Raw genomic sequence first — 10,768 nt, forward strand, 5'->3', positions numbered from 1 at the left:
GCCATAATTATTTCTATGACAAATAAAATCGCTTTTTCCCTCTTTCAAAAATGATATACAGGGCCGTCGATAGGAGGGAGGCAGGGTGCGGTCGCCTAGTGCGACAAAATTCAAGGGCGGCATTTCAAGCTTGATCAACCAAAATCACATTTGTAGAAATTAAAAGTACAATTTTTGCACGAGTTGCATACAACATTTTTTCTACTTTCATGAGAAAAGCAAAATATGATTTATTGAGGTGCGGCAGTACAGACAGTTTGCTCTATGGAGGTAGACGGTTACAAATCGGATCAGTCTTGATTAAGGAGTTATTCTCGGGAAGGCATTGTTTGTTTATCTCTGGCTGCTAACATTAATACAAAATAATATAAAATATGTAACTGTTTGAAACGTATGTATTGCCAATCTCACAGCATATCTGATAAATATGTAGTGGGTTTGAACGTTTATGTTTGTCATGATGACAGCACGTTGAAGTAGAATGACAGATGAGTGCAATAAAGAACTTCTTTTTCCACTAAATATAGTTCAATAAAGTTTTGCTTTTTGCATGAATGTAGAAAAAAAACATAACTTTGGCGGGTCATAACTTTGTAATTAAAAATATTGCTAAAAAGACGAGCACGCCACTGGATTCTACGAAATGTTTCAATTTCAAAGCTCTATCATCAATTTTAGCGGAGATATACATTTTTTCGATATTGTCCGTTTTTCCAATTTGTGCTTATAACTCTAAAACAAAAGAAGGTGGCCAAAATTGAATACTATATACTCTTTTTAGTTTCTCAGAAAAGGAGAACGAGATTGGGGGTATCAGATTTTGTCTATCTCCTTTGATTTAAGAGTTGTTGTGCTGATGCTGAAACATCGAAATTTGCTCACCCTGTACAAAACCTGCAAGGGTGCCGACCTGTATTTTTTCCCGGGCGGCAGAAATGCTATAGCGGGCTCTAGAGCTCGATTATCCAATATTAATTTTTAGCATTCTGCAGAGTTAGCTTCTGTTAGGGCGGCAAATTGGGTCTCTGCCTAGGGCGGCAGTTTGGCTAGCGACGACCCTGCATTTTGTAATTATATTAAATCGCGAATTCTCGTACATCTCTGAGATGAGAAGAGAAAACATCTCTGAGATGTTTTTGTGCTCTCTTGGCGGAAACTTTTGAATTTATAGTTACCAAAGCAGATTTGTACTTTTTTCAGTATGTAATGGGAAGTTTTAATTAATTATTTTTATTTTGAATCTTTGGTTTGGCAAGGAGTGTCATTGAATTTTTATGAACAGAATTTGCAGAAGCATATTACTTAACAAAAAAAAAATCAAAGAATAAATATCTGCATTAACAGGATTGAAAAAAAAGTCACACATAGTAGGAGATTTTATTGATTTTTTTAAATGTCTAATTTTTAAATAGGTAACTTAGTATTACTTTTCCGGCATGACGTTGACTTCTAGGACACTCTGTATAATGTACACACGAAATTTCAACTCGGTCGGATATTGTCATTGAAATATTATACATATATAAGTTATTTTTCGATTTTTGCTTGAACTTCTTATGGCTACGAATTCTGAATTATGTTATTCAATATCAACACCCGAAATCTCAACTCCTTTTCGAGACAAATATGAGACAATGACGACTCAAAATTCGAAAATTACAGTCATTATTACCAAGAACATTCTAGTGAAATTTATTTAATCTATGATAGTAAAATAGACGTAACCAGGTAACATTAATAAAAAAAAATTAGATTTCAAATTAGTTCTCGTTGAGTTTATAATAGGTAATTTTGATGAGTTTAATTGGAACTCTGATCCTGATTCTTAATTCAAGACTTCAACGTTTAATCGTAAGTTCATTTTCTGTAAAAAATTATTGCGAAAAAGAAAATTTATTCATTTACAACCTATTTTGAGGAATTCGTACAAAAGTACAAATTTTATTACCCTATCAATGAAAAATAGGTATTTTATCATTCATAAATGGCACATCCCGAGATAAATTAACTATTAATTGATCTGATTTCATTTCGCACTTTGATATTGAATTATTGATGATTGTTTTAGTTCTTGGTGCAGATCTGTCAAATTTCAATAGTGAACGGTGTTTTCTATTGGCGGCATTGGGTGACGTGTGGCTGTGTTGTAAACATGGGGAACCGAAGGCAATTGTCGCTTCCGTTTTTTTTTATTTTAGCCATAAGTTATGTTAGTGCGAATTTAGTTCATAAAAGATTTGAGTACAAATATTCTTTTAAACCACCTTATTTAGCTCAAAAAGATGGTTCAGTGCCGTTTTGGGAATACGGTGGAAGTAAGTAAAATTTATATTACACGTAGGTTGCTTTGAGCGAAGATGCGACATACGTTCATCATACTATCTTTGTTCTTTACATGGGATTTTTGTTGGAAAACGATGAAAATAAGGTGGAAAAATGTCACTTGTTTGACACGTATATAACCTATAAGTAAAATAAAATTTTCTATTGAAAATTCTTTAAATTTTTGAATGGAAATGTATGAAAATAATGATTTTTCGTAATTAGCTTACTGGGTATTTTCCAATTGAATAATGAAATCAATTGAAAATCAATTTTTTTTCAAAATTAAATCAGGAAGAAAATTTGAAATTCCCAAAAGAGAATTGGATGAGAATCTTTGTTGCAGAGTTAAATAATACTTATTTGAATTCCAGATGCAATTGCAAGTTCAGATAATGTCAGAATAGCACCTTCCTTAAAGAGTCAAAAAGGTGCCATATGGACCAAAACCCCTACAAGTTTTGAATGGTGGGATGTAGATATTGCTTTTAGAGTAACAGGAAGAGGCAGAATTGGTGCTGATGGATTGGTGAGACATTATATGATATTAAAAATACTGTGAAAAATATCTCTTATAGTAAAAAGTTCTCCAGAATACATCATTTAAATACCAAACAACAATTGAAACATGGTGCAAAGAAATTTTTATGTTTTGAGAAGATATATTGTCATTCTCTTGCTTCCTTATTGAAATTATTGATATTTTCAGTATCTATTAGATTATCCTTCACTAGAAATAGTAAAAGAATAATTGGTGTGCTGACTAACCTAAAGCAGTTGTTTTGATTATATAGCACATTCTCAAATTTGTAATTGAAAATTACTCAACTTTTAGCAAGGAAAGCTAATTCATCTATTATTTTTAATATAAAAGCTTGAGCCAAACTAGATTCCTCAATGAATTTGACTCATATTTTCCCATAAGTTTCATTCTATGCAGAATTGATTTCTTCCAAATTTTATAAATAATTGTTTCTCTGATATTTCTATGCATTGATTTGATTGTTTTCCTTAGGCTTTTTGGTTCACCCAAAGTAAAGGAGCTTACGATGGTGAAGTGTTTGGATCTTCAGACAGATGGGTGGGCTTGGGTTTATTTTTTGATTCATTTGACAATGACAATAAACATAATAATCCCTACATTATGGCGGTCGTCAATGATGGTACAAAAAATTTCGATCATCAAAAGTGAGTGATTTATATATTTTTTATTTTTATTTAATCTTACCAATTGCTCAGTTTTGGTTGATCATTTTTAATGGTGGAAATTTGGAATAGTTGTTGTGCATACAAATGATTGCCCTGGAATGTTCTGTTGAAAATGTGGCTACATGAAAATGAAAAGAAAATAATTTGAACATCTGCCATTTCTTCTTTGAAACTATTAGACCTAATAAGTTATTTCTTATAATGATCCTGTTAGATCAGTGCGATGATGATATTTTTTATGAATTATAACTGTTAAGCTATATTTGTGACTTTATAATATATTTGAAACTTTTTTTTTAGTGATGGAACTACTCAGGCAATAGCTGGATGTCTGAGGGACTTTAGAAATAAACCTTTCCCCACTAGAGCAAGAATTGAATACTATCAAAATATTCTTACTGTTTTATTCAATAATGGAATGACCAATAATGAACAGGATTATGAAATGTGTTTCCGTGCTGAAAATGTTTATTTACCAAAGAATGGGTACTTTGGTGTTTCAGCAGCTACAGGTGGATTAGCTGATGATCATGATGTCATCCATTTCTTGACGAACAGTTTACATCAGCCTGGACAATTCCAACAGACACAGCAAGGTAGATAGTCAGAAATCCTCTAAAAAAAAACTCATTTTTCCCTTGAAAATAAATTGCAACAATCTCTTATAGTTGCTGGGGATGAACAACAGAAGTTGAACAAAGAGTATCAGGATTACCAGAGAAAGTTGGAACAACAAAAAGCAGACTACAGGAAAGAACATCCAGAGGTGAATATAATATCTCTCAGCTTATAAAGAGCATTCATTAAAATTCATGGTCAAGAGTGCTGTGGAAAAATTAGTGTGGATTTTCTGTGATTAAAACTAGCTCTAAGTGGTCCCATTTTACTAACATTTGTTTTCATACTTCGAATCTGGGAACAACATATGGTACAAGCTAAGCTATACTTGAAATCACAGAAAATCAATTCTTCTAATTTCTCCACAGCACTCTTGACCACGAATTTAAATGAACAATCGTTAGTTAATTTATTTCAGCAATGCAATGACAACAGCGACCAAAAGAAAATATCATTGCCACACTGTCAAAGCAATCCTTTTTCTGTGATTAGAATTTTGTAGAAATCACCAAAAATCATTGAAATAATCAGATCGACGGAAGGACACTGCTCTTGTTATTGAAAGCTCAATTTTTCTGTGCTCATCAACAGTTGGAACCATAAAATTGAGACACTTTGATAAAAAAAGATTTTTGACCATTTTTTATTATTCATATCGATAAAAACCATACGATGTTATATATTTTTGAAATCAGGAAAAATTGAGCTTTCAAAAAAAGGCACAGAAATCATTTGAAAAAACATGACTTTGGGCCATAGCTTCGTAATTAAAAACCCTGTTAAAAAGAATAGCACGCCACTGAATTCTACGTAAAAAAGTGCCAGTATAATGTTTTAATTTCAGAGCTCTATCATCAGTATTAGCGGAGATATGAATTTTTTTCGATATCACCATTTTTCCAATTTTCGCTTATAACACGAAAACAAAAGAAGGTGGCCAAAAATGAATACTAGTCTTGTTAGTTTCTCAGAAAAAGAGAACGAGAATGAAGTATCGGTTTTTGTCATTCTCTTCTGGATTTAAAGTTGTAGTGCTAAAACACCGAAATTTGCCCACCCTGTACAAAACAAACTCGTCAAATGAATCACTCGTCTTTGTATTGGAGGGTCAGTTTATAATAAATATTTTTTTAGGCCAAACCTGAAGAATCTGATGATTGGTTCGAATCAGATAATCAAAGAGAATTGAGACAAATTTTCCAAGGCCAAAGCCAAATTTATGAAATCATAAAGGAATTAGGCAGAAAACTCGATGAAGTAGTGGGTCGTCAAGAAAGAACGATGAGTCTTATCTCCCAACAATCAAGTGGATTAGCTAGTCAGGCTGTTCCATCAGCTGCTCCAGGACAAGCTCCGCCTCCAGGTGAGATTTGATTGCATATCAGTTTTTTTTTTTAATACAATATTTCAAATCAAATTCAAGGTGGTTATGGAGGTGATACCATAAGGAGACACGAAGTTGATGCAATGTTCAACAGTCAAAACCAAATAATGGGAGTTTTGAATGAATTGAAGTAAGTGAATTATTATTTATTATTTACTAGCATAGAGAGACGTTGCTCTGTCAGATATTTGACTTTCATTAAAGTGGCACATTTGAGTAATAAAACCGTAAGCAAACTTGGAAATAAAGATCGATATTATAACGGAAAATTGTCACTCATCATAACGTAACCTTCAAGAAGGATCCATAGAACCTATTGCTGTCAAGAAAAGGAGAAACCCGTCTAGAAAAGGAGCAACCCGTCCAGCAGAGAATACTAACGTTACCAAACTGATACCTATCAGTAGCAGAGCTACTTACGCTACCGATCTTTCTGCTGAACGCTCCCAATATAACATTCGTATATATACATATATATATATATCAACTCAGCATTGATTACCAAAATACCATATATCATTACCTATTTTCACGTCTTCTATCTGTTGACAGCGGTCTGGGTGATACATTTTCTGGTTTCTTGAATTTTCAGAATGGACTAGTTGACAATATTAGAGAATCCAAGAAATAATGGTTTTAGAAAATATAGAGAGTGATTTTCAAGTATGGAGCACTTATCTCAGAATAATCATAGAATTTGATGTGCAAGGATGAATTGTGATATTATAATGGTATTTACATTTCTCCCAGGTGCTTTGTTATTTCAAGTGGATCAACCTGTATATTTCTGCCTTTTGAAATCCCTAAGAACTGAATATTTCTCATCTTATATTTCCAATACCTAAATGCAATAATTTCGGAGTTATAGTTTTATTTAGATTATCTTCGCTGAAGTTAAAAAAATACATTCAGATGGCTTTAGAGTATGTCATCTAAAATTCTTAATTTTCTTCTACTTGAATGTAGACATATCTCTAACATATATAGGGAACTTTATATGAAAAATATTCAGTATTTCTTTGAAATTTCAAAAGAAAAAAAATATACACGGTGATCCACTTGAAATAACAATAGTATCTTCTAAAACAAGTTGCAGAATGGGCTCCTATTCCAACACGAATGCGAAATTTGAAAACGAGCGACGAAGGTGCGAGTTTTCGAATTTCGCATTCGTGTTGCAGTTGCCTTCTGCCACAAGTATTAGACGATATTTTTCAGTCAAGTTTTTTGAAATATTGTCGAAATTATATTGACATTTGTATTGTATCTTGGCAGTTGGCGTGACTGTTACGATAATTGACAGATTACGGAATTTGAATTTGAATCGTACGTTTCGAATTTTGAAATAATTTATAATTACGCATTAAATTCGTGAATTATGTCTGGCGAAATCTATTCAACACTACCAGAATTAAGATAAATTGCAAATAATTTTGCAAATCATTTCAATATATTGAAATGCTACTATATTTACAATTATTGACGTGTGTTGAAATTTGATAGGATCAGGAGTCAGTGTAGACAACCACAAAACAAAAAATATAACTGAAAACAATGCGGTAATGAGTTACAGCACTGTTTTAAGAACTGTAATGAACTCATTACGATACTGAAATAGAGAATGTTCATTATTATTCTGGAAAAATGAAAAATCTGACAACAATGTAAACACCACCATAATATCAGCCCTATCACAAGATCTTTTCACACATCTATAAAAATCGTGTTATCCGTTTCCGAAATAAATGAAGCGTTCATTACTCAAAACTCTTTTAGGGTCCTCCTATCTTAATGCCACTATTTTATCTGTAGATATTCATAGAATAATATTCCATAGATGTAGGTTATACTGTACATTAATTTGAAAATAATGTGGCTCCATTTTCTAGACAAGCCATTGTGGAGGTGAAAGGCAAAGGTGATGCTATACTGATGAATCAAGTCAAAGCTCCCACAGCGCAGGTACAGGCTGTAGGCTACGACACACAATCTTTGATATCAGAACTACGGGATGGCCTTAATCAAGTCAAAACAAGTGTTCATCAAGTGCATCAAAAACTTGGCACTGAAGGCAACTGTCCAAAAGTCAGTTGCGTATCTATGACATCGATATTGGTGATAGTAGCAGTTCAATTAGCAATTATTCTAGGATATAATATTTACAGGTAAACAATCAATATAGTCAATTAATACTTTAGTTATATGAAATAATTAATTCTTAAAATAGAAAAATATTCCATGTGTACACTGAATTTTTCCTTCTAATTTCAGAGACGCCAAGGAGAGTCAATCTAAAAAATTCTACTAATTGGTTGTGTGAGCAATTTTAAATTTAGTCCAGAAATGAAATTATCAAGAGAGAAAACTCAACAAGAACAATAATTTATAAATGTATTTGGTACAGAAAATTTAAAAAAATTTATCAATACAAACAGTGCAATGAAGACTGTAATATTGTTATGTATCTAAGGTTCAACATAGAGATTTATTTATAAACTTTTTTTGTAAAAATGTACATGTTATATGATAGTGGAAAAAATTTTTAAACAATCATTCAATACATTTTTCTCATTTCATGATGTCTTCAACCTGATATTTTATACCTTTGTAGTTTGCATATTTGTGTATAAATTAAAAATTTTCTCCATGAAGTTAATGTTATTTTATATTGATAAAAACTCATCAAAAGAAAAGATTGATATAATTAATGATATTTGAATATCAAAGGTGGTGGTTTTTATCAACGAAAAACTCAAATTTCCTATCACAGTGGAGCAAGTTGTATGACCCCCCGAATAAACGACAACGCTCTTGATAAGGAATCTGTGGTCAAATTTAATTCTGTTAGGCAGATCGAATAAACATAATCAAAAAAACAAAAAACCTAATATTTTCTAAGTGGGTTCGGATCTTAAATGACGCGGTTAAGTTTAAACAAAATCCGTCTAAGGGTTTCGTAAAAAACGGCCGTTCAACATTTTGTTTTCCTGATAATTTTAAACAGATTCCCATTTACTTGTGAAGGATATGAAGAGGTCAACACACTTGCCAGAAGAGAAACACAAACTCATTTTATTGGCCCAGAATTTTTTCGTGGTATATATAAATGTACTGCTTTGGATCGACTCTATTATTTTCAATTTTGGAATAGAATACTCAATTTCAAATTTGATATTTCGATTGAAAACAATTGGCGCCCAACGTGTGGCGCCAATTGTTATTGGAGAGATACAAGAATTATTTGAATCTTAGCCAGAATATCCTAGATCTTCTCACTGGATTCCTTACAGATCATTGCTGCCTCAGGAAGCATCTCATGAGAAAATGGCTAGTGTTGATTCTGCGGGAAGGAGGAAAAACTCCAGATCGCCTAGTGAAGTAATGTCAGCCAATGCAAAAAATTATGTAAACAAGACTTGTAGAAGTGAGGAAGTAACCCGCTTGAAGCCATCTCAGATACATAAGTTAATTAGAACTCTAGAACTAGAGGGCAAGCTGTAGACTATCACGATTAATGGCGAGAACAGCTATGATGGGAGGCGCAATAGACCATAAGGTCGCGGTGTAATAAAACCCTACTTAAATATTATCTAAACGGGTTATATTTTAGCTTTCCCAAGAGTTTTGAAAGAGATTTTCGTCCATCACATTGAAGCGTTACAATGGCGCAATAGTACTATGTATTATCAAATTGTTATAGGCAGACATGTTGAGAAGATAATTTAGCTAGAACCATTGTACCCTTTTTTACAGTGTACTACAGGTGCTGGTTGATCTTATCCATGATACCCAAATATATCACGTCTGTATTTGGACATGACCGAAAGGTTTGACAAAAGAGCAGCTACACGGTTCAATTTGATTAGCCATTTTCTGCACCATTCTTTCCGATGGCCTACTTCGTCTTGAAGCTATTTGGTTACAAATCGGGGATATTTTGTATATATAAGTATCGGGTCAAAACGTTCTCCGGCGTCTTCCGATTTCTAATCGCCATTCGGCCCGGTCTCTCCATAGTTCTTCGTCTAGGCCGGTGTCTCTCATTTCTTTGTCGACACCTTCCCTCCAACTTTTTCTAGGTCTTCCTCTTCTTCTACGTCCTTGTGGGGTCCATTTAAAGATTTTCTTCGGAATTCTATTGTCTGGCATCCTCTGTACATGGCCGAACCATATGAGCTGTTTAGTTCGGATGTCATTCACGATGTTACTTTTGACACCCATTATCTCTCTTATTCTTTCATTACGAATTCTCTCTATTATTGATCTGCCCGCCGATCTTCTCCAGAAGTCCATCTCGGTAACCATGAGCATTTTTTCAGTTTTAGCCTTTATTGGCCATACTTCCGAGCTGTACGTTACAATGCTCTTAACAATTGTGTTGTAAATCCTTTTTTTATTTTCTTTGGATATATTTTTATCCCATAAAACACCATTGAGCATCGATATCGCCCTCCTGCCTCCTTCCTTTCTCGTATCGATTCTTTGAGAACTCCATCCTCCGATATTCTTAATCCCAGGTATTTGTAGGCCTTGCACTGTTTTATTGATTGAGAGCTAGACAAAGTCAGGCCCAGATCAGAGCTCTGCTGACCACCACCAATGCACAAGTATTGTGTCTTTTGTATGTTCACCTCCAGCCCCCATTTGGCATACTCCTCTACCAATTTGTGCGTTATGTAGTTCAGGTCATCTACATCCTGGGCTATCACAATTTGATCGTCCGCAAACGAAAGCGTGTAGAGTGTTGTTTCCTCATCCAATGGAGTACCCATATTGTGGCATTTGCTTTTCCAAACCTTAAGTGCTCGTTCCAGGTATATTTTGAATAATGAAGGTGACAAACAGCATCCCTGCTTCAATCCACTTGACACGCTGAATCTCCAAGTGAGCTTATTTCCTAATTTAACTTTCGCTCCATGATTCTCGTACAGCGATTTGACAGCTTTGAGTATTTCCACATTGATGTTGCTTTCTTGCAAGATCTCCCAACGGTATACTATCGTATGCTTTTTTAAGGTCGACAAAGAGCAAATGTACTTCTTGATTGAAGGACAGTTTCTTCTCAATGAACTGAGTGACTGTAAAAAGATGATCAATCGTTGATCTGTCCGCTCTAAATCCGGCTTGTTCTTCTGCCTCCATTTGACTGTATTCTTCCTCTATCCGCTTTTTGAGGATTCTTCCATAGGTCCTGCTCAAGGTATTCGAAACGGATATACCACGGTAATTGTCACA

At 33.8% G+C, this 10,768-nt stretch overlaps 2 protein-coding genes across 3 annotated transcripts; one reads left to right on the top strand and one right to left on the bottom strand.

The window, feature by feature from the left end:
* The first annotated feature begins 2,108 nt into the window (after positions 1-2,108).
* LOC123688441 (protein ERGIC-53) lies at positions 2,109-8,184 on the top strand. Of its 2 annotated transcripts, none has more exons than XM_045627110.1 (9): positions 2,109-2,315; positions 2,697-2,851; positions 3,338-3,510; positions 3,832-4,127; positions 4,200-4,297; positions 5,284-5,510; positions 5,568-5,663; positions 7,423-7,698; positions 7,805-8,184. In XM_045627110.1, exons 1-9 carry the CDS (start codon positions 2,153-2,155, stop codon positions 7,839-7,841), a joined length of 1,521 nt encoding a protein of 506 aa, XP_045483066.1. In that variant the 5' UTR covers positions 2,109-2,152; the 3' UTR covers positions 7,842-8,184. The 2 variants fall into 2 exon arrangements, with proteins under 2 accessions (XP_045483066.1, XP_045483067.1); XM_045627111.1 differs by having other exon boundaries at positions 2,110-2,315; positions 5,284-5,512; positions 5,573-5,663.
* A 1,306-nt stretch (positions 8,185-9,490) lies between these two features.
* Positions 9,491-10,305, bottom strand: LOC123672453. Its single transcript, XM_045606549.1, has 2 exons — positions 10,125-10,305; positions 9,491-10,068 (listed from the first exon to the last, which is right to left on the bottom strand). Exons 1-2 carry the CDS (start codon positions 10,303-10,305, stop codon positions 9,491-9,493), a joined length of 759 nt encoding a protein of 252 aa, XP_045462505.1.
* Positions 10,306-10,768: the final 463 nt, after the last annotated feature.

Source organism: Harmonia axyridis, chromosome 1 (genome assembly GCF_914767665.1).
Source record: "Harmonia axyridis chromosome 1, icHarAxyr1.1, whole genome shotgun sequence".
NCBI classification, from domain to species: Eukaryota; Metazoa; Arthropoda; class Insecta; order Coleoptera; family Coccinellidae; genus Harmonia; species Harmonia axyridis.

Excerpts from the sequence above, each read along its gene's own strand:
- LOC123688441 (XM_045627110.1), top strand. The coding sequence starts at position 2,153 with ATGGGGAACCGAAGGCAATTGTCGCTTCCGTTTTTTTTTATTTTAGCC. Across the intron at positions 5,511-5,567 it reads CCAGGACAAGCTCCGCCTCC|TCAAGGTGGTTATGGAGGTG; the intron begins AGGTGAGATTTG and ends TTCAAATCAAAT. Across the intron at positions 7,699-7,804 it reads CTAGGATATAATATTTACAG|AGACGCCAAGGAGAGTCAAT; the intron begins GTAAACAATCAA and ends TTCTAATTTCAG.
- LOC123672453 (XM_045606549.1), bottom strand. The coding sequence starts at position 10,305 with ATGGGTACTCCATTGGATGAGGAAACAACACTCTACACGCTTTCGTTT. Across the intron at positions 10,069-10,124 it reads ATACTTGTGCATTGGTGGTG|TGCAAGGCCTACAAATACCT; the intron begins GTCAGCAGAGCT and ends TCAATAAAACAG.